The sequence below is a fragment of the Neodiprion lecontei genome, chromosome 4, assembly GCF_021901455.1.
Source record: "Neodiprion lecontei isolate iyNeoLeco1 chromosome 4, iyNeoLeco1.1, whole genome shotgun sequence".
Taxonomy (NCBI): Eukaryota; Metazoa; Arthropoda; class Insecta; order Hymenoptera; family Diprionidae; genus Neodiprion; species Neodiprion lecontei.
In genome coordinates, this window is record NC_060263.1 from 36,620,168 (window position 1) to 36,644,868 (window position 24,701).

The 24,701-nt window shown below is 41.7% G+C and overlaps 1 protein-coding gene across 8 annotated transcripts in view; it reads right to left on the bottom strand.

Moving 5' to 3' along the window:
• LOC107220827 (agrin-like) overlaps positions 1–24,701 on the bottom strand; it is a 290,468-nt gene that overhangs the window by 119,483 nt on the left and 146,284 nt on the right. For 5 of the 8 annotated variants that reach the window (XM_046738742.1, XM_046738741.1, XM_046738739.1 and 2 more), the window contains one exon: positions 7,983–8,015. The exons of the other annotated variants lie outside the window; for them this stretch is intronic. In XM_046738742.1, coding sequence (XP_046594698.1) covers positions 7,983–8,015 — 33 coding nt within the window. The remainder of the gene's footprint in view (positions 1–7,982; positions 8,016–24,701) is intronic. 8 annotated transcript variants of the gene reach the window in all.

Genomic DNA, 24,701 nt, shown 5'->3' on the forward strand with positions numbered 1-24,701 from the left:
CTGACGCGCGACGGCGTCGACCTTTGCTTGATCATCGATCGATCGGTAAACTTTTACGAGCTCTTCAACTTTCATATATTAATAATGTACTCGTGACACAGCTGGAACGAGAGACAAGAGAGGAATAGTTCGACGGTCTAGTTGAACCACGGTCACAGAGTTTGATGAAAGCTCGTCTCTTCCTCTCTCTATTTTTACACGGTTCAATTTTAAACCGAAATGCCGTTATTCCCTGGCAATATGCAATATCGATGTAGCTGCTACACCGCATCATGCGGGAAAGGCAGTTCGGTATCGGTGATCACTTGGTGTAATTGATCGATCGCTCTGCAAACTGCGCGTAATATATCGGGAGAATTCAGTGCGCGCTGCAGCGATCGAGCAATTTCGGATCGAGATTTGTCGCGACTAATTTAGTCTCGCACAGCCTGATGGTCGCGGGAATGAATTTCAAACTTCCTCGTTGCGGTGTCTGAAGTTTTTTTTTTTTTTTTTTTTTTGTAAATTTCTTTTTTATTTGTTTTTGCGCGTTTGTTTTTCACCCGTTACAGAGGTTGACGCGTGGCTCATCAATCAACAAACAATGCGCCTACATCAGCGGCATCTTTGCATCCGTGCAAAAACTATCGTAGGCATACAACCTTCTGTAACTTGGTAGCTTATGTATAGTACATACTTGTCTGTATATAAATGTATATAGGTATGTATAACAATGGAAAGTTTGCCCTTTGTCACTGCAGCGGAAAGAGAGCGCAGTACAGACGCGATGTAAAGACAGGAAAGTATAGACAATGTCGGCAAAAATTGACACGTAGTCACTGCCGTTATGTCTGAAAGGCGATCCCAGATCCAGCGATTCATGTGCCGGCTGAAATCGTCGTTTGCAGATATGCGTAGATGTATATTATACATTTGGAAAGATGATTTTTGGGTGCGGAAAAATTCAGAAATATAAACACTGCATGCGGAATTCCAATTCAATCGCATTGATTTCGAGTGGCTTCCATCAATTTACAATGTTCATCTCGACGGGCAATGATTTCCGAGTGTCCGAGGCGATTTTCAGTCATTTCCGGATTGAATGGAATCACAGGAAATTGAAACAAAACGCTCCAGGGATTACCCGGAGTGCTGGAAAATGATTAGAAGCAAATGAAAATTACTCGGTAGGCTCGAAGTCAACGAATTATCATCTGCGATCAGCTTAAGATATTTTTGTAAAAAAGCTCCTCACTCGGTAGAATTGTTTTTCATCAATGGAAGAGAGTAGAATTTGACCAGACTCTGTTTACAAATACACACTATGGAACTTTGTTCGGTCATTCTGTAGGTCTGGGACGATTCCCGGATCCGAGTTGTAAAAGCAATGGGAGAAATGGAAGGGGAAAAGACGGGGAGAAGGGCTGAATTTCAGAAACGGAGAGGCATCGGTGACTGCGCCGCGCATGGAATCTAGGAGTAAAAAGAAAGCGAGTAATACGAAGATAGCGAGGTTCGAAGAGCGGATAAACCGAGTGCAGCAGAAGCTCTTGCGGGAACGGAATTGCACGAGTTAAGTCCGCAACAGGGTTACATGTGCTGCAGGAGATGATTCTCCTCCTGCGGCAACATTGTGGAACAGGACTCTCGGGAGATCCGGGATCCGCGGGAGATTGATATCCCGTAATCGCTGGCTCGAAAGCGGCTTTTGCCAAGTACCTACCAAATGAGCCACCACGTTGCAGATGTCAAGCAGAATGGCCTCGAGTCTTCGTTCAATTTAAAGCCGAAGCTGGATCAGTCGGCCGGGCATAAATCTGTGAGCCAAAAATCGGAACATCTCCCAAGGAACCTGACGGGGGAAAAAGCTCGACTAGAAAAGAGCGCTTTATGCACCCCCGTAAACGGATGTTCGAAGAATTTGACCGAGGTCCATCCAGCGTCCGCTGCCGGGATCGCTGAAATATCTTTACTACCTTATTCATGACTAGAGCGAAGGATCCGGAATAGAGCTGGGTTTTAAAGGGACGGGCGACAGGATTGAAAATCCCTAAAATTCCCGGAAAGTCGCGGCTCGATGGTCGGCGGTAGCCGTTGATCGCCACTTTCCTTTCATTCCGTGGAATTTTTTCAGCTTTTCGAACGATGCACGGGACTCTCTCTCTCACTTCGTACCTCGGAACCGAGGTAACGAGTCGAGAACCATAACGACGTCCGGTGGCGATCGGTACGTTGTTCCGTGCGTTTGAAAATATTTTTCCGTCTTGCTTCGGTGCGTCTTTTGATGAATTCGAGCCGTTCGCAGGAGGGAGGAAATTACCAGCAACGAAAGACGGAGGCCATTTTGCGACGGGAACAAAAGACGCGTATAAGAAGCTTTATCTTCGGTTTGATTCCGCAGCTGGCTCTCGTCCGTAGAAAAAAACGACGTCGAGAACGCCGGCGTCAAGTGTGCTTTAATTTTATTGGGACCGACGCGTTTTAAAGGACCTTAAAAGCCGGCGGACCGCATACTTCGAGGACCTTGACGTGAAGGATTCGGCAATAAAACGCGTGTCCTTTGGGCGTCATAAATCCCCCGTACAAGGAACCCTGCTCACTTCGGGTAAATGGACCCCAGAATTTTCCGCCTTTCCGTCAATTCGTAGAACGCGGAACGTCGCGTTGACCGTCTTATTTGGATCTATATAATTGATACCCGCGTCGTCATAGTTTTTTCTACTATAAAGGTACCCGGAAAAAGGAAGAGAAGAAAATAGAAGTCGCGCCTTAATTTCAGCGAGAAGTTTCTTTCCACGCTCCAAGGGTGAAACGCTCCCACTGCAATAAAGGGCGTCCTCGCCCTCGGCGGCTGGTCTGTCAGAGAAATGAGAAGATTGAGAAGGGCTCAGCGGCGTCGCATCTATCCGTATATACCACCATATAGTGCGTGTACACATAAGCACACACGGTGCGTCTTGTGGGCGTTGATGGTTGACGCGGTTTTACTATACTGATATATCATCGCCGCTTCCTAAACCCGGACAATTTATTATCACCTGCTGTACGCGCTGTCATTAATAACAATAAGAAAAAGGCCGCCCACACGTGGCAAATATATACTATTATAAGCGTATAGTCGTGTAATTTTTCTCGAGCAGTATTATATTATTAGACTGTTTCAAGCTGGGGCGATATTACTTTTCAGCTGCTTGTTATTCTTGCTCGAACAAGGAACAAATAATCCTCCCAACAAAGTATAAACGAGACTTTCGGTTCATCTGAGACTGAACTTGACCGTCCAAGTGTTTCGTCAAAAAAAAAAAAAAAAGAAAAAAAAAGAACGATGAATGTAAAATTACGCTCCAATCCGAAAGATTTCACACAACACGGGTCAAAGTTCAAGGGGAATGGAAAAGGAGCATTCAAACCACACCGCAGACCCGTAAAACTGTAGGTCACCCGGTTTGTTCGCGTGAGCTGGCCGTGAGGGATATACGAGGATGAAATCCCGGACTTAGGGGACCTGCGGAGCCTTATCTGAGGAGGTCCTGAATCTGTCCAACCGATACCACATACTTACCTATTTTGATAAGACTGCCGGGGAATGACGTCGTCCGGAGTAGAGTTGGATTTCTTACCGAGAGGAAAATAAGTGAAAATTTTCGGGGTTCGTCGAAGCGGTCGTAGTATATACGTAGGTATGTACCCGGCTTACAAGAGGCGAACCAATTTAAACAACCCGGGGAGTCCGAACCTCGGCGAGGCTTATATGCGATCCGAAAAATACTTTATTATACGCCCTTTTGGTCCCTTTCATTTCTTCGCCTATTTCCCGTTTATCCTTTTTCTTAAGGGGTGTTCCAATTCTTTCCGAGGCGAGGAGTTCCCCTTTCGAGTTTCCCTCTCTTACTCGATTTTCAATTTTTCTTTACGGTCGAATTGAATAATGAACGGGGTACTTTGTCAAAGATGTGTGAGTAGTCCTGTTTCTCGTAGAATTTGTATAACTAATTTGAAAAAAAGAAATGAATAAAGAGATAAACATAAAAAGTAAAATAAAGAAAGGAAGAGGAAAGAACGAGAGCTTTCGTTCAAACGCAATTGAAGCGAAACATTAATTTTCGTTTTCGCCAGGTGATATATATATATATATATGTATACATTTAAGGGTGAGGAAACCTGCAAAGATTCGACCCATCGCCGGGTTTCCGGTGTCATTGAAAACTGTATAAAGCGACCGATGGAACGGATAAAAGCTCGTGAAAAAACGCAAAGCTGAAAAGCGAGGCAGTGAACAACGTCGACTCGCGCGATCTCGGGATGTGGGAATCTCGGTGAATTTGACCTTTGACAATGAGGTAGAGAGATCGGTCGCACTTATATGTGTAAAAAACCCCTTTTGTTAGGCCGTTTTATTCAACAATGAAAACGAATTATCATATCTCTCTCTCTCCGGCGTGTTTCGGCGTTTTTTCTTTCCGTCGTTCCAGCCTTCAGGGGAACATTGATAAATACAAGAGAGGTGGATAATTTTTCTACAAGTGTTGGAGACGCTTGTACTTAAATTCGCAATTTTAGGTATAATCGAGAATAAAAATCAAAAAAGGCTATCAAAAACCCGCGATTTTGTTTCACGGTTCTATTGCAGCGTTCTCTCACTGACAATCGAAAAATGTAGTTCTAGGCACAAAATGAAAATTAGTTTTCTAGCTGTTACCGGAAAGTCTAGTATCCGTTACTATTCTTTCTCGTTACGATCGCTGTTGCGAAAATTTAATGCTCGTGCAACGATAAATTGACGTTGAAGGCTTGTTTAACTAAAAAAGTAGAGTAAACCTAAGAAACTGATTTTGCGTTGCAATTACCAAAACAAGATCGACGATAGCGCAAAGTGGTTAGGCGTACCTCGTTTTCCGTAATTCCAACAATATTCAAACAGTTTTTTCTAACGATACTTGCCTTTTCTAGTTACTGTAACGAATGAAATTTTCCAACACGGCATTTGATCCTGCGGAAAAAGGGGAATTCCGTATCAACGACAAAATTCGACTGATTGTGAGTCTGTTTGATGGACGTATAGATACATTTACTCGTACTTTTTCCCTCTTTTTCTCTTTCCCTGCAGCGGAAAACACGAATTCGCTAATATTGCTCGGCGCGATAGAACAAAGAAGAATAGCTGTGAGGAGAAAAGCACGCACTCCTCGTGTAGGCGTAGAAAAAAAAAAGAAAAGAAAAAGAAAGTAGAATCGAAAAGTAGAATAAGAGGGAAAGAAAAAATGGTAAAAACTGCAGCAGCGAGTATCGCGAGAGGAAAAAGCAAGAGTAAAACTTCTCCTTCGCTTTCCAAAGCTCTCTTCAGAAAGAAGAAAACACCCTGCGCTTGCACACGCTCGACGCGGCGGTACGAAGACAAAGAACGGATGCGCGCTTGCATTCGAAACAAGGGTCGCTTACGTTCGCCGTTTGAATGGAAGGATGGACAGGGTTTAAAAGGGGGGGGGGGGGGGGGGTGTGGAAACACGGGGAGGGGTTTGTTATTCAACTTATGAATCGAGGCAGCGTTGATCCGGGACAACGAGCTTTTAGCGAGCTGACGAGCTGGCTGCACGTCTCCTCGGAGAAGGCCTTAGCTTTTTCCAATGTAAATTGGAAAAGCAGCCCCCATTATGAAATGATTTAAATGCATTGCTTTTCCCAAGGAGAGTTATATGCGCAGGTACCCAAGCGTTGTATATTCGTAATATGGATAACGGAATATAACGTACACAGAGGTACTTAAAGCTTAAAACTTGAAGCTTCTGCGGGACGTTGTTTGCTTATTAGGTATATATATATATATATGTGTGTGTACGCGATAGTTCTCTTTAGAAACAGGTGTCGCAGACGAACGAACCGTTAGTTTTGATCTTCGTCATTCTTCTCGTCAAGCTTTCGCGCTCCGCGAGTCTCCCAGTGTTATTCTAAATATCCCTCCCCCGTGAATCGTTTCTCCTCGTCGTTAAGTCAGTAACGAACGGATTACGTTTCTCGCGTCTGCGAATTGTCTGCATCGCACGAGTATTTCTCGTTTTCCCCTGCAGGCTAGTTTAGCTCTGTAATAGTCACCGGATACTTTCTCGGTACTGCGTAAGCTGAGATGACTGTAGCATTCTCGGAGTTAGAGGAAACGTTAGACTAGGCAAGCAGGTGTTCTCAACTTCACGAGGTACGTGCAATATTACAGTCGACACCCGCGGCTTTCTCTCGGAAGCAATTTTACCCCGAATTCCCGGCAACCCGAGTCGAACCGAGGAGGAATAAGAAAAAAAACAAAAAATTAAATAAATAAAAAGTAATAAAAAATTAAATGAAATGAAAAAAATTTGCACCCTGTTGAGGAAATTAAAATTAGGGTTGCAAATTGTTACCGTTTATTAATAAAAACACAATATAACGCGCGATCTCCGAATTTCGGTAAATAACCAACGGCGATATGAACATTTTTTCCAAAAAGCAATATATACGCGTTAACATATAATATAATATTATACGTACATACATATATATATATATGTATATACATGTATATACATCTCATCTCTCGCTCTGTATTACCAAGTTATCTCGCGACTCTCCTGCTGTTCACCTAATAACTCGAGGTCGTAAAAAAATGCTCATTTTATATTGCAATTAGCTTTCCCAAGTTGCTTGTCTGTGTTTTTTTTTTTTTTTCACCATGCTTTTCCTTCTTTTTTCAACTCCCCTCTCTTTCCCGTCGATTATTCTCTCCACCGTTGTGCATATACAATATAATTTATACGCAAGGGGAGAATATTTTTAATTCGAATCACGGGGTCGCGGTTTATTAATCTATAGTATTGCTGAATTTATTATTTCTCCACGCAGGCCACGCGGAAATTTCGCCTCCCGCCGGTTTTTTTATTTTTTTTTTTTTACGGAAATTAAAACGGGAGTCGAACTTTTGCAATTCGTTTCTCGAGTCTGCTCTAGGATTCACTCTGAGGGTCGTCTCAGACTCCAAAAGTCCGAAACTTGACTCTGCCATGACTAAACTATATAAAGCGGTATTTTCTATGCAGTGAATTTCGTTAGTTGATAAAGTTGACGTACGAATCAGTTCAGAAACAGTATTGATCGGAGAAAATTAATCAACTCCAGAGTTCAATTATTTGGAACATTCCAATGAAAAAAGCTTTCCTCAAATTTTCGATATCTTACGTAAGTTTGCGTTACTAAAATTTGTTGGAGAAGTTGTTTCGCCGCAAATAACGTTGTTACTGGATGGATTTCAACCGGTTGTTTCTCTTTTTCTAACGTTCAAACAAATAATTTTCTCCCTCCCTCATTTCTCGACCACCTGACCTAATCTCTCCGGCCCTTGGCGACCGAAGTATAATAACAACCAGCTCGAGAAAGAAAGTTCCGTGCAGTAGTTTCCCGTGATACTTTGGTTTTCCTGGGTCCGAAACCGGCGAACCTGCAGTCTTCGACCTCGTCCTCATCCTCACCCTCATCTCCGCCCCGTCTTCGTGCCAGGTCGTTGTCTTCGGGAGTCGCATCGGATCACGTCGGATTACTCCCGAGGAGGCTAATCAACCAGATTGCCGGCAATTTGCCGCCCTTATCTCCCCCTTCACCCACCCCGACATCGCCCTTCGGGCTCCATTTTGAATCTCGAAAAGGGTACCGAAACTACCCCGAACTGCTCGGGATTGGTATGCCGGGATTTTTCTAGTCGCGGAATTAGTTCCAACAAGGAGTTAAAATGCATGCAGTAAAAACATCGACTTCAAGCAAGGAATGTGCAACGCATCGTTGGACGCGCGTCTTCGGAACTAGTGATAAAAAGTTCTTCAATTTTAGGTATTTCGCAAATTCGGCAACGACTGGTTTCAAGCTACTTTTCTGCACTACGAATTACTGTACAGATTATAATATGCTGGGCTCGAGACATTCCGCGTTCAACGAGAGGTTGCTATTTTGTATCGTTAGAAATTTGTTAGAAGTTTTCAACTCACCCACGCTGTTACTGGCGAAATTTAGATCCTTACCTAGAACAAGCAAGAGAAAAAATTTTTAATAGAGCACATCGGGTACCCGTATCTAGAAAATTTCTAAATTTGGTTGCGGTGGACATGAAACTGTAACTTGTAAACTGCATGGATAACGAATGAAATTTATCGTCAAGGTTCTATCGTCAGAGGAGTAAAATGATGTCCAGTTTCACGCAATTTAAGGAAATGTTATAGTCAGTACCTTAAGCGACCGAGTAAAATTGCACATAACTCGACTATTACTCGTGCTTACGCAACACTGATGCAAAAAAGCTGCGAAAAACGGCATCCTAGACACAAGGCCAATAAAATTGTCAGAAATTTTTTTTTACATCGTACGAAAATAACACCAGTAAACGTATAAACATTACAGTTGCGTGAGACGAGACTTGTTTTTTTCTTATGTATTTGTATTAGTGATGCGCAGGCGTGGATAATTATTATACTCAAATTAAATGAAATTTTACTCGGTCGCTAAAGACTAACTGTGGCATTCCCTCAACTTAATGTTGTAAACATGTTATAGATATACAGGGTAGTCTTTGTAACCGTCCCAGGTAAATATCTTGGGAACTAGAAGAGATACTAAAATTTTTGAATTAGCCTTCAAACGCTCGATCAGCCGTTCATAGTAAAAATATGTGTTTTTTATCAAAGACTCGAAAGTAGCGCAATTCACAAATCGACCCACTTCGAAATCCTCTACATTTGAATCAATCTTTTTCCCGTATGTTTTCTAGTTTTCGAGATATCGCCTGGAGTGATTAAAAAAAAAAAAAAAAATACCACCTTGTATAGTGTAAAAAAATAGAACGGAATTTATTACGATGGGACAGTGTCCCTTAGGTGGCATCAAGTAGTTACATAATTCCTGTTCACGAATTCTCATGAATAAATATACGAAAAACTCAACAAACGAGAGAGTCTCGAATAATTTTAGTATAAATAATACAGTAATATAGCATACCATATTCGAGAGAAACAAGAAAATAAATTAGCACACACAAGCAACTCGTTCCAGAGCATTATAAATGTAGTAAGACTACACAGGAATATACTCTACAAAGTTACGGCTGAATCAAAATATCCACATTTAATTCGAAATACAATTAATCACAAGGTTTTCAGCATAGCTGATTAATTTCGGGTCCCGCCAGTGCGATCCGGTCTAAATATAATCGTATCGGAAGATTGGCAGACAGAAGCAGACGCACGCATATAATCTAGCCTATGATCCACACCCGCGGCACAAGTTTATCTCGGATCGCCGCAGCGTCAAAACTTTGATCACGTTGAATCGAAAAGTTGGCCCGCGTTACTCAATGTGAAGCGTAAGTGTAGGTATACGTAGGCAAACAGCGGATGCGGGGGCGAGTTTCGTTCAATGATTGATTAGAATTTCCACTCTATTCACCCGGATTTTCGCACCTCGTAGTCGCGATACTCGACGCGCCGACTTCCAGATAAGACTGCGAAGCATCTGCAGGTCCCGCGGCTTTGATCACTGTCCTCGTTAGCGTATCACCGTTTCTTACACTCGATTCCGGATCAAAGGTTCATCGCTATTTCTTCCCTCAATCCTGGCTTCGCATTTTCGTAATCAAGTAATTTGTCGATCCAATGAATTCCGGAAAGGGAAATAAATATATTTCTCGCGTACAAACGAGCACGGTTTTTGGGGTTTGCCGTATGATTTTAAAGTTTATTATCGTTCGATGAAACCATGTAAGAGTAGACCAAAATCAGATATGGGAAGTTGCATGCAGGGTCATTAATCGTAATTAAGCATCTATTGGCCGGATGATAAAATCCACATAAAATCCATCAGTTGCTTCAAAGCGAAATCAGCGAATCTGCAACTGGAAATGAAATATTCGATTCATTGACATATTCAGAGACCCGTATTTCAGGATTTTTCCAGAGTAAATTTTTCACTACTGGCCATTCGCTATTCAAAGTTTTTCCCAGTAGCATCGTTTTTCAGCATTTTCAATTTCAATGAATCGTAATTACGATTTTTCACTAGTTGAGTGAAACTCTCCAATCTTTGAAAAATTTCAATTCCATCAAGATCGGCAAATAATGAGTAGTCAACCATATTCGCAATAACGTTAAAAAATTCCACCGATTTACCGCCATCAAAACATCGTTTGTGCATCATTTCGCTACAGTTAAAATTATTCTATGCAGATTAACATCTGTTTACCTGCAAAATAAAAACGAAAATTTACTGAAATTTGACAAATGCTTGAGTGAATGTAACTTCTGTATAAAATGATGCATCGCACGATCTAGTCGGGATAATTATTCAATTAAAATACGCGACGATCGAATTTTTCAATCCACACGAAAGATTTTTTTTTTGAGATGCATTGAATCAAACAATCGATTTCACCCAATCAGCCTTTTCAAGTCCACGCGTTGTTTTATAATTTTCATTATCGATTCCGGCCTCCTTTCCTCGGCTGTCGATTGAACCGAACCGCCAGTCCTACCGGAAGTTGATGAGCGGCATCGCGTTTATGGGGGTCCGGACGAGAGGCGCAAGGAGTCCCAAAACGCGGCGACTCGCGGGAAGGTACGATAAATGAGGGGATTTAGCTCACATCCTTTGTGGAAAGGGTTCGACCCGAGGGATTCGGGGGCGTCAAGAAGAGACACATCGTCCCCGGCTGCCACTCTCGCTAAATTCGCAAGCGGGGATGCGAGGCGAGGCGAGCTATAAAATACGAAGGTGCCTGGTCCTCGCGACGGTTTTCAGCTCGAGATAAGGCCGCGTGATCGCCGAGAGCTTTCGGCTATGTTTTATTCCGAATCGCGCACGTATCCATGTCCGACTAAACTCTTTCCCTTCATTTATCGCGAGGACCGCGCCGTCTTATCGCCGGTCAATTTCAACTGCGGCTGCTGCTCTCGTATAATTTGTCTTTCCCGAAGTCGCGGGGGCGCAAATATGAAAAAAAAAAAAAAAAAAAAAAAAAGAAACAAAAGTGGATTACCGCAACATTTCTCGCCTCTTGCAGCGGCTTCTCTTATACTGGTTCGGCTATTGTCTCGAATTAAATTTTTCCGAGTGCATATATTTGTGTGTGGATTCGTGTTTTATGTCAAAGAGAAAACGACAGTTTACGGGGTGACGGTATTTCAATCCGTTGTACTGTTATATTTAATCACAAGAATAATGAATATTTTTTTATTAAATTGACAAGTACATTAGGTTTTCAGTCAAGTAAATACACCGGCAATGTCGGTCGAAATGAAAATTAAACGAAAAAGATAAAATCAGCAGCTATAACAATGCGCGGAACTCTGTTGTATAATTTTCAATCCTTGCGAACAGCGAATGAGAAAAACGAATGTAATACGCGGTTGGAAAGAAAATCACAGCAAACATACGAATCTAAGTATTTTTCTTCCGATTAGAATTATCTCGTATCACCTGCGATCCGCGATTCTTCTTCTTGTAGAAATCTTTTGAAATTTGAAATGTGCAAAGAGAAGTTGATTCTCACCGCTGCCGAGCTGAGAGTAAAAAAGAAAAACAGGGACGGCGCATCTACGGCGATTCCGAAACATTTTTTTTTTTTTCTTTTTTCTTGTTCAGAACAGGCACAGAGAGTAGGTCAAAGAGCGCTGAGCGGTAAGAGTTGAAAACGGTGAGAAAGAACATCGCGGCTAGCTGTCGTAAGGACAAGATATTAAATGGGCGACCGCCGTGTGTTGCGGTAAAGTGTTAAAAGCCGGAAATTCCGAGTCTCGCGTGAATTCCTCCTCCTACTCCTCCTCCTCCTCCTTCTCTTCATCTTCCTCCTTTTTCCGAACACTCGCTTCTGGAGAACAGCAGCCACGGCCCTAATGCACTTTGGAAAAGAAGCCGGGCGCCGTGCTTTCGCGAAAATCTTCAGCGCGAACGACGAGTTGAAAAGTGATGAAAATTAATTCGTCAAAGGTAGGTCCGACGGGAATTTAACCCTTCGTTAACAGCCGGCCAGCGGAGTTTATTACGCACGCGGATAGATCGGCGCGTCGGAATATCGCTCGCTTTTATCCGCCGTTTTATTTTACACGGTATAATGCAGGCAGGCCGCTCGCTTACGGCGAGATGGAAAAGGTGGACGCTGGTCTATAACGTTCCGTAATTTGCGAGGGTTTTGGCATAACGGGATATGACCGAAAGTCCGCGATCGTGAGATTAAATTTTTATCGGACAAAGGGACGGTGACTTGTCCGGCTCGAAGATCGCCGCGGGTTTCCAAAGCCCGAAAGGGGTTTCGAGTCGCTCTTCACCCCCCCCCCCCCCCCCCCCCCCCCGCCTATACATGCGCTATGCGCGATCCATCCAGGGAATAAATTTTATTCCGAGCTTTGCGCGCTCTTTTGTTCGCGATTTTCCCGCGTCGCGGTATGAGGTGAAATTTTATACGCCGAGGTAGAGAAAGAATTGGCTCCGAATTCGCTTTTTTCCGAATATAGGTATGATTTTTTTTATTTTTTTTCTTAATTCGCGACCGCGAACCCGCAGCGAACAAACGAACGAAAAACGCCACGTCCGTCGACTCGCCGAAATGTCTGGCTGATTTTTGTCATCCGTCTCTTATTAAATGTCGCGAAACGAATGAACGCCTTCTCTTACGAAATTGCTTTTCTACCCTTGTGGATTTTAAAAATCACTCTCTTTTCTAATATTCCAAAGGACGCTGAAGGGACGCTTGAGATCTTTCGCTTATTGTCACTCTGTAATTAAAGTCATAATGTTGCTTGAGTGTGATAAATAGAACCCGCGGTCTGAATAAAAATGTATGAAAAAAAAAAAAAAAAAAAATGAACAGTTCAAGAAATCATTAAAAATATGTACGCTTATTGGTGAAATCGCGTGAAAAAATTTGAGTTACATATAAAATTAGCTAAGGTATCAACGATCTAAGAAGAGCCTGTTACGATTTAATTATACACCGATCGGAATAATCGAACCCTATTCTTTTTAATACGATTCCAATGTTTTCGAGTTTATTTCCTGTAAAAAGAAAAAAAAAAAAAAACGTTGCAAACCGTATATTATCTTTATCATTATCTTCTGCCGAGTGGCTAAGAATAAGAATAGATCTGTGTAGGTAACAATTTTTCTGTTTCTTTCAATTTCCAATTCAGACGGTGAATTCGATTCATCCCTTGTTCGGTATATACGAAAAAAAGAAACGAAAATAAGAAAAAAGAAAAAAGTAAAAACATTTTGCGGCCATTTTTTTTTTTTTTTTTAAGTCAGCGCCGCTAAAAGGGCATTAAAATCTAAAGGGACGAGGACTCGGATCGCAACGTTGTCGCAGGTATACGTAGGTGAACGTGTAGGAGACGAACGCCTTTCGTGCGGGTCCGCGTAGAAAAGTGTTCGGTTTACGATGGCTGACCGAACTAAACGGCCTTGCGAACGGTATGAAAAGCGAGGAGTATTCGAACGCTTTATAGCCCTGTAGCCTGCGATTCGGACGATTTCATCGGGCTGCGATACACGTGTTTCATTGCGGGACTCGCAGCTCAACACGACAAAGTTGTTGGCGCTTTGATGGACGGTCGCGACTCCTTTCCTTATACCTCCCATGAAATTTTCCTCTTTTCTCTCTCATTTTCCTTAATTGTTTTGGACTGTTTTCTAAAAAAACACGAGTTTCCCCTGAGAATTTGGAAAATATGCGATCAAGAATTTTCTGTGTTACCTGATCACACAATGAGAGAAATTTTTAGTTCCGATTACCGCTCAGTCCTTGACTATTTTCACTTTTTACCACAATCGACAAAATATAGTTCTAGGTACAAAATGAAAATTGGTTTTCCAGCTGTTACCGGAAAGTCTAGTATCCGTTACTATTTTTTCACATTACGATCACCGTTGCTATATTTTCTTGCAACTGTTGCGAAAATTTAACGCTTGTGCAAAGATGAATTGACGTTGAAGCCTCGTTTAACTAAAAAAGTAGAGTAAACCGCAGAAATTGATTTTGCGTTGCGATTACCGAAAAAGGATCCACGATAGCGCAAAATCGTTACGCGTACCTCGTTTTTCGTAATTCCAGCAATATTCAAACAGTTTTTATCAACGATATCTGTTTTACTGAATTCTTCTAGTTACTGAAACATTTCAATCTTTTCTCAGTGCAGTATATGCATATCCATACAGCTAAGATGAAACAATAATTTATGAGCAACGCCAGCCACTCGCGTCTCTCTCTCTATCTCTCTCTCTCTGTATATCCTGCAGGCTGTGTATTGTATAAAAAGGAAATTTCACAGTCTTGCGATATTCATTCGAAATAAAATACTTTTAGGCACTCGTGCGTTTTATACCGTTATATAATATAATGCGTTCGTGTATATTATGTACATTATCCGTATACGCTTGTACTGCGTACATCACGCTGTTATAAGATATCGCATAAGAGAATACCTCGTGAAATTGCCTCGCGTAATAAAGTAAAGAGAGGGGAAGAAAGGAAACAAAGGTACAGGTAGGTATATAAGACAGAAAACGGGTTTCCCCGAAAATTGATATACCTACGTGACTTTAGGACTTTCCGAGTTTCGAATTCACAAGGTATAAAAATTCACTTATTTGCCCGCTTCGAAAATTCCTCGGATAAAATTTTTCTTCTGTTTTTCAAACAAATTCAACAGTTCACTGAGATGTAAATGTACGTACGTAAGACTAACCGAGATCAACAAGATATTCGTATCAATTCCGGGCGAAATCGAGCGAGTATTTCATATTCCAGGGCATACGTGTAGCTGTCGCAGCCTGAATACCGATCGTTGTTACGTGAAAATCGGTAAGAGTCGAGAAATCCTTAGTATCGAGATCTACTGAAATATTCCGTAACCAAGCTGCCGCTTCACGATCCCCTTAGGAGACGGAAACGAGCGCTTCGGAGATCACGAGATCCGCGGTTGCATCTGGATCGGTAGAATAATATGAAAGATCCTTCGCTCGTCATTCGGGGGCGGGACCTTACAGACGTGCAGTTTGAATAAAAATCGTGCTTCGGATAAGGGTGCGGGAAAAGTGTAAGAATTGCGCGAGCGCCGGTCTCACGTTAGAAATTCTCGTTACCGTTCGGCCATTGCAGCTTGCAGCACATCGCGTGAGCTTGGCGTGTAAGGGATTTTAAGAGGGTGCGAAGAGAAGCGAAACGGTTGAAGGACTGCGCCTTTTATTCCGCCGTAATTCTCACCTTTCGAGAGAGAGAGAGAGAGAGAGAGAGAGAGAGAATTCGTACCCCTCCTACAACCCTCCCCCTCGAGGGTGATATACATATATTCATACCTTGCAGGCATCATGATTATTATCTCAACTACTATTATTCTCCTTAGGCTATTGTCCCGGGTCCAGAAACGGCGGGGTTTCCACTCGGAATGACGTTAGTAATTCTTTTATCGACTCGCCCCCGTCCCCGAGGTTCACCGCCGTTTCCAATATACGCACACAATGACACAGAGGAAACATTCACCCGTATACCAACCTTTGCCACGAACCGAATTGCGGAGCACGCAACCGAAAGAACAGAAATCCTGCGTTCGACTCGCTGTGATTTAACGCTCCCTGTGTCGGCTATTCAAACCTTTCTTATTTTTCCGACCAAGGCTCGATTTCTTATACCCAACGCTTATATACGAGTAACAAAATTACCCTGCGTTAAGTCTGGGATAAATCAAGTTCAACTTTGTCTCGCCGATCGATGATTGAAGAGGAGAATTAAAAAATATTGCAAGTGTCTGCACCCGAATGTTTAAGAAAGCTGAGAAAGACTGTTTTTTTTTTTTTTTTTTTTTTTTTTTTTTTTAAAGGTCTGTTTTTGTTTGAAATAATTAGTTTGAGGTGGAAAAGAAAAAATCGCGAATATATAAAAAAAAAAAACAAGGTTCACAATGCAATGAAAAAATTCTATTTATAGACGTAAATTAGTCAATTTCGTTCTATTATCAATTTTGCGTTAATCTCTTTCTGTTTAGGTAACCTGCATAAATTTTCTTTTTGTTCAATAAACGAATAAATCAGAGGTGTGTAAACTTGTATAAATAAGATTGTAAATATCAATTATTCTTAATCATTAATTCATCTATAATTCATTCGACAATATTTTTGTGACTAGTCTTTTCTCTAAATAACAACAGTTTTTTTGTTTTTACTTAGCCTTTAGTTTTAGAAAAAATGTGACTAGACTTTGTTTAGTAGAAAAAAAACAAAATAAAAAAAAAATGTAGATTTTAAAATTGGAACGTGCCGTTGGATTGAAAGTGTGAAGTACGAAGTGCCGATTAGATGTTGATTCTTCGGCGTCCTCACCTACTTCTTTTATTTTTATTTAGGTAGTAGTCGTGCTATTTAAATTGTTACAAGTTTGACACCGCGGAATACGATCCATACCTCAACACCGGGTAGATACTATTCGTAGAAAGGCTGCGGGTATGTGAAACAATCTATGGAAATGTAGAATTGAAAGGTGGATGGTGCATTGAAAACAAATGAATCGAGTCGACAAACGAGTATGAAAGCTCTACGGATGCAGCCTGGGGTGGAAAGCCAGGCCGCTGCATTTTGCGCTGTTGCGGAGTCGAGAGATGCAACTTTTCCAATATTCATGCACGTTCGAGTATAACGGTAATGACGCGGTTGGGGAACATTAGACCCCTGCAGTTCGATTTCCCGGGCGTGCAGCGACATCTGCATAGGCTGCAACTGCCGCATCCGATCGCATTTAACGTCGACGAAGAAGAAGCAGAGGCGATTTCACCGGTCGCGTTCCACTTCGCTTTACGATTCGTTCTGCAATTGTTATCCGATCGGTGACGACAATTAACCAGGAATTAACATTTACCCACTGCAGTCTGTGATCTATTTTCCCTTACTCTCGTTTTTTTTTCTCTCTCTCTCTCTCTCTCTCTCTGGTTCTCTGATTATACACGTTCAAATTTCTGTATTTATGACGCGTATTTTAAAAATTACCCACAGACGACACATACGTTCGGTATATTCAAAGAGTTTGACACAAGTTGGGAAAACGTGACCCGGAAAATGTTACAAATTTCACCGCATGTCGGTGTACAGCACGCTATGTGTGATATTGTTTTGATGAAAAGTTTTCGAACGTATGTAAATTAATTTATGGAAAATAAATTGCACGTACTCCCGGGATTCCGGGATTCGGGACGCTGATGAAATTTTCTATGTACGTATTTACATATGCGTTGTGTATCTGTTACATGTTGAATTCTCGTGATCGATTTATGGATCAGAGATCTGGGATTTTAGTGATCAGGTGAAAGCGCGTATCGATAACGTAATAACGATGCGTTGAAAAAAAAAAATTGTTATTTCGGTAACTTAAACTGCTTAAAAGTCATTCAACAATTGCGAAACAATGATTTTTCTGGTACCGTTTCGTTACTTTAACGTTACTAACTTCAACCTTGTGAACATTACTGTCCGTACAAACGTATTTTGCAAAATCGAATCCGCCAACGGCGTAATGCAGAAGTTTAGTTTAATTGCATTGAATCGTGATCAGCTTCCATATTTTTTTATCATACCAATTTGACGAATAAAATTATCGGAGGTGTACAGAATTTCGAATAATTTCTTAAACCCACGATATTTGAGTTTTAAAAATCTGTAATACGTATAAATATGTAAAAAAGTATAACGTGAAACCGCGAGAATATAGAAAATCGACAGACTGGCTAAAAAATTTTGGCAACGCATGCAAAATTGACAAAACAAACATTTCAACGAAACGTGCGGTTCGTTTCTTCGCCGTGGAATATTGCATTATCGTTGTAGGTACCAGAAATGTTCGCTACAAGTAAAAAGTGGTCAGAGGTAAAAGCGCAATTACGCAGGAATGATTCGTCGGTTTATTACAGCAGTATTCGTGGCAAGGGCCTAATTGGCAGGAGTGATCGAAGCGTTGCCGTTTGAGTGGATCGGAATTACAGGGCAGGTGTGCGTGGGTGATATTGTTTGTCCGGGTGCATCATGCAGGGGTTGTACTTTGATGCCCTGCATCCCGGCACGCCTGGAAGGGTGAAACAATGCGGTGAAAGGGGAAATTCACGTGTGCATGCGGAGTCGTAAGCACAATGGATATCGTCCGGTGTTTGAGTGACGTGAAAACGCGGACTTCGCCAGGAAAATTTCACACGCCGAGCTGCAGCGGACGTGGGAGAAACGCGAGGAATTTAAGGGCCGTTAATCGCTGCGTATCGACGGTTAAAAAAATTCGCCCTGATGCGCGCATGATGTACGAGAGAAGTGCGGGGATTTACCGGTATAGCGGTTTGTCGGTCAAGAAATTTACCGATCTATTCGTATTGTGTAGGGGGTGGACTTGACGGCGCCGGAAACGGGATGGGGGCGATCGGAACAAAAAGAAAATACACACTTATGTGAAAATTATTACTGTTACGTGTATCGCTGCAGATAATTTGAAACGACCTACGCGCGATTGCATAATTTCACTGCGAATTCTCTATAAAGCTGTCAAGAGTTTGATCACGCGTCTAATCGAGCAGTGAATTAGGGTCGAGTTCGAAGGGTTGACGAGAGAAAAGAAAAGGTAAAGAGAGGAAAAGAAAAGAAAAGAAAAATTCTCTCTCTCGCTCTCTCACTCTTAGAGAGGGTTGAAGGGTAATGAGCGGCGAACGAGCGGAGCGAAAGCTCGTTTCGGAGTGAAAAGGCGTGGTGTATAATATAGACGAAGAAGAAATAAAAATCAGAACAGTAATTCAGCCCCCTAATCGCGACGCTGAGTTTAGCCCCCCCTCCTCCCCTCCACTTTCCTTTCCTTTCCGCCCCTGTACTCCAGCTCTAAATTATAAAGTCCTCCACGTTGAAATTATCATTTGAATGTGGAACGCCCTGCCACCGCGAAAGAGCGAGGAGTTTCTGTAGTAAACTGCGCTAAAGCTTCAAAGACGACGCCAAAGGTCCTCGTCTTAAATCCCCGCATAATTATACGACTTGCCTGCGAAATGCTCGCGATTCCATATAAATTATTTATATTTTTGGAGGTAGAAATGCTGAAAAACTAAAAAAAATTTATCAAGAGAGATGCAGTTCACCCTTTCCCGCCCGTTTTTCAATCCAATTGGAACAGCTGCTATACAATATTGATACGGAAAGGTTCGCAATAAGCAACGGTTTCAAAAACGTGTAAAAGTTCTTTAAAATCAAGACTCTAGCTTATCGAATTTCAGTACTTCCTCGATTCACAAATCGCAGAGTTTTATTCGGAGGTGAATCAGTCTAATTCCTGTAAAAAGACGTACTTATAATCAGAACAGTGTACTTATACACCAAACATAAAAATCTTAGGAACGCTTTTGAAGTTATCCTGCTGTGAAAATTGTCGGAAAACGGCGTATCGATCAACACTTTCAGTCACACATTTTTCCACAAAATATTTACGCCATGGCATTCTGCAGAACTGTGTTACTCGGGGATCGCTGATCACGAATCTGAAGTCGGAATTTGATAATTTCAAAATCAAAGATGGCGAAGCGATACGGCCGATGTAAAAGCGATTAAACTGTAAAAATTCAACGATTCTAGCCGAAACTTGTTACTCAGGGGTGTTTGGGGTCGCTGATGACAAATCTGAAGTCAGAACGAACAATAAACTGTGCACTTTTTGATGTGGGACGCTGAGCATCCCACCGTAACTGAAAGGGTTAAAATGAGTGCAATCTATGAATACATCGAATTGAATATGTCAGGTAAAAAGCTTTAAAACGAGTTATACATCTTATAATTCAGCCGAACAATCTCTGCAAGTTTTCTAAAATTTTCCCCGACCTCAGTCTCGGAAACGAATCGCGAAAGGGTGAAACACCCCCCTCGACAAGATCCTTAAGCATCACGGACACGTTTGAAAAGAAAATTACCCGGCAATTCCATCAGGCTGAACAAGGCGTCGGGCATCACGAGAGAACGTTGAAGCTTCGTTTTGCCAGTCGCTGCGTTATAATGCGCGTATAGATAGAGCGGAAGGCACACTCGTATTCGCAATAATGGAGTCACTCGAGAACTAACATTATACCTACGGGGGGAGAACTCGTCGTTTCTGCCGTGTATTACAGGAACTGTTTTACCAAGGAGCGCACACACTCGTACCCATTGCACCGAGCTCCATTCCGGAAGGGCTGTTTGCACTTTCCAAATTGCGATATACGCGCACAATATCTGCAGTACCGTGGTTCTCAGCCTTCCTTTCCACCGCAGTCGAGATTAGCTCGCCAATGATCGTCGACGGAATTGTTGCGCCTCGTCTCTGCGAAGGTTCCGGAAATCCGTGGAACACGTACCTACGTTTTACGGACTTCTCTATTTGCTCGCTCGAGTACGCGTCGTGAAAAAAGCTGAATAAGAAGAGCAAACAAGAGCTTATTAATACGAGAGGTATAATAAATGTCCAGCTGCGCTTTTTTCAATCGACATTTTCTGCTCCTGCACGCCGCTTGAAATTTTTATCCAACGAAAATAACTCGGTGTTCAGTTTTAGTATTTTGTAATCTGACGTTTTCGGATATCAGGTTTTCTTCAAACAATCTTATCGAATTACGAAGAAATTGTTTCGAACGTTTCGATAGACCGACTCAACGAACATACAAATTACTACGCATATTCGAAAAATCACGTTCAAAGACACGGGTGACTTCGAATTTGATCAACGACGCTATAAGATTCTGGAATATTGACCCAGACGTTACAATACTTGCACTATTCATTAATCGACGATTTCAGTTAATCATTTTTTCGATTAATCGATTAACCGAAGCTGCCTCGTAATAACTTTGCAACTCAATCACTACACGAATCGAAATCGTCGATTAATCGATCAATCTACGCAAGTTTAAACAATAAAGCGATATGTAATTCCTTGCGGGGAAAAAGGCGAACCGTTCTGTTTGCGTGCGTACAAACTTACTCGCACATGCATGTAACGCACTTACACGTACGTACCTGTATTATACTACACAAAGGTCACGCAGACGAGAACCTTAAGATTATTTTTTTAATATCGCCCGCGAAGTAGCTGATGCTCTTCGCTCTTCGCCGGATGGAATAAGGCGAGCCGACGTACTAGACTGCAGGGCAAGAGGGGCGGAATATGAGAGGAAATTAATTTAGAAAAGAAAACAGGCGATATTGGTTCATTTGAATATCGCGGTCGATCGAGCATGCTCATCGCAAACCTCCCGTGCACAAAGACCTTCGCCGCGAAGGTATTATGCCGACGGAATCCGGAGGAGCTTTTCCGTCTTGGAATATCAACGATATTCTTGCAGAAAAATAATCTTTATAGAATATATGCGACAGGCGTATATAATATTCCACATATTACATTACGCGTGTATTAATTCTATTATATTACATATGCAGCAGCGTAAACTGTGTTATTGTGATTGTTATCTAGTGAAAATTGATTACTATTATTCATCGAATGGAAGAATCAATTTTTATTTCACAGTACCGTATAAGTTTGGTAGATTTTGACAGGTTCATGCTTAACTTTTACCGTTTGAACGTAAAAAATTACATTTTACGTATGCAATTGATTCCTAGGCGTTGCGTAGATCAATTTTTCAGCAAAACTAGGTGACTGTTGTACGAATTGAAGGTACACAGTCGGTCTAAAGTCAAATTGGACTACCGATGCACCCCGAGTCTTACAACAACTAATTGGTTTCGTGGCAAAAATTGACGTATGTGTTGAATCGTCTATCGGTTATGAATTAGTTACGTAAAATATGGTTTTTGATGACAAGTAAGAAGAAAACATCCGCAGCCATGAATTTTCCAAGACAACCGGAGAAAATTGATATTTCTTCATTCTGCGCACTGACGCGTTTCCGTCACATATTATAGTTCTCTTATTGTTTAATTCGCAGGGGAAGACATTCCCAGTTATATACCTTATACACATGTACTCAACGGTCGTTAAATATTTCCGATTATTCCTCTTCCATTAGCATTGGATTATAATTATGAGAGGAAAATGAAATGAGGAAAATGCCAATAAGATTATATAACAGACTTGCTTATAAATTCCGATATGCACTGCTCGTTATTGCGGGGGATGGTATAAAGGGGCGAAAAGTGAAAATAAATTTACCTTATTCTCTTGTCTATCCAATTCCGGGTCACGTGAAAGACGCGTGTTTCTAGAATCCCATGAATTTATTCACGAGGCATTTTTGCAGCCGCTGCTGCTGCACATGTATCGGTAATATTGGAGAAGAGTAAATTATTCATCTTCCTCGGATATCGTGTAGCGAATCAATTCATACACCCTCGACAAATTGACAGCTGTACAATGCTTCGCGCATTTCAATTAGTCGCCTACGATTTATTCCTGAAGGACTCGGTGCTATTCAACGAATCGTGTCTATTTTGTCCGAAATTAATATAAATGAACCGCTCGAATTTGATTTTGTTAAAAATTTGGCGTCGTATTTCGATCGTCACACGTCCGATCGCATTTTCCGTACCTCGGTTTTGATCCTCCGAAACACGTGTCTCCGTGAAATATATTTCCGTACTTGCAATCGGATTTTCACTTACATCAGCACGCTTCTGTAAGCTTCTATACATACTACGTATACCTCGTATTATTCAATTCGAGTAAATTTATAACCGAGCACGTTCGTCTCCATTAGGTAGCAGCTATTGATTCGCGCGTCGAAAAAACCAAGAATAAATTCGTCGAAAAATATAGAGAAATTGATTGACGTGAATAGAGAGAAATTGTCGAGCGTGCTTCGGTCGCGATATCGAGAAAACGAATTTTCAGTAAAAATTTATTCTTGATTCAATCGGCCGGCCAATTTATTCCCAACTTTACACACTGTAAATAGTGCAAAAGCTCAAGCATCGAAGGCAATGGAAATCCATAATCTCTCAGCTTTGATTATCATCGTGAATAAATTCTCGCCGCATTCAGTCATTGGATGAACCAATTAATTACGAGCAGAGTTCCGGTGCCGTTTCTTTTTCTTTCTTTTTACTTTCAACTTTTATACGTACATAACCGTGCATTTTGATTTTCGAGTAAATCACATCGCTTGTTAAACCGCGAAAGGCGGTATAATGTATTATTAAACAAGGCCAAGAATTCTTCGCCGTTTCCGCGTCGAGATTCTGGATTCTGCCCCAACTCAGCGCCTCGAGCCCCAGCTGCCTAATTAATGGTTTTCAAATGAGCGGACAATTGAACGTTCCGGTAAATGAACGAGGCCCTTGCTCTGCAGCGATATTCAAGTGGCTTTTCCCTTTTTCCGGGGAAAACTTTATGGCCTGTGGATATTCAAGGGCCGCCAGCTGCTGGGCGCATACCGCACTTTATAATTCCGATCAATGCCGAGGATCCCGAAAAACAAAATTTACGAATATCCCGACCGCACAATGACCAAGCGAAAAGGTACCGGAGAGATTACTCGAAAAAAGGAAAAATTCCTCCACGATTCGCTTCCGCATCTCGACGAGTCTCGTCAGATAAGCGTAGGTCCAACAATATTTCGATCCCAAGTTTTCAAAGATTATTATTGATAAAAAAAGAAGAGAAATTTGTTTGGCGAAACTGTCGTTTTCCTAAACTACAGTTTTAATTACCTTGAAATATTTTTTTTTCGTTCTATCTAGAGAAGAATTTCACGATTTTCGAAAAACAGGATCGGTCAATTTTCAAGTCCTTAATCAAAGAAACCGAGTCGTCGCAAGCTAATGAGGATACACGTTCCATTAAACTGCAGCGTATCAAACTGGCGATGGCAATTAGCAGCGACTGTATCGCAATAACACGAGGAGTAAAACACCATGGACGAAATACATTATATTATACAACGCGCAGGCTATAATCCTGGGCGTATTTAACCGATAGCAATAAACTTTTTACATCGTTGAATAATAAATTTGTATACATATACAGGGTGTAATTGTAATTTACGATATTGAAATAGCCCGTGTAAAAGTGACGGGTATAAGGCGTCCCGTATATTATACACGCGGGATATTTTATACGCGCGCTCTCGTATGCAGGCAGTAAAATACGACATATTAATAACATACGCCCGCACGCTTCGCCTTGCCTCGCACTATTTGCGATGCAATAATCGCGACCGAATTTCGCGCAATTCTTATCTCCGCTCCGCATACTGTTCGGTATTATACTGTACGTGTAATAATAAGGTAAAAAAGAGCGGAAATTGTACCGCTGCAACGATTCTGTGCCGCCGATACTTGCGCCAGTTTTCTTTTCCCTCGAAGCCGTAGAACCGGTGAGCCGTGATTCTCTGAGTATAGTTACATGTAATTTCTACCGGCTTTCGATAAGGCAACGTTTACAAAAAATTACAGCTTTTCAACCGGCGAGGCTTGAACAAGGGGAGCAATTTTAACTCCAAGGTATAACGGGTGTACCTGTAATGTTTGTACGCGAGTGCGTGACGGTTAGTGCGGTGTAAGTAAACTGAAAATTGACCAATCCCGTTCACCGAGCTTTTGCTGGTCGAGGTAGAAATTACGCGGATACTCAGCAAACAGCGAACAGCGGACGAATGGAAAAGTCAAACATAAAGGTATCAAAAATTATGGACAATTTTCTCAGCTTAGTTCCGCACTCTTTTGCAATCCGTTGGCTG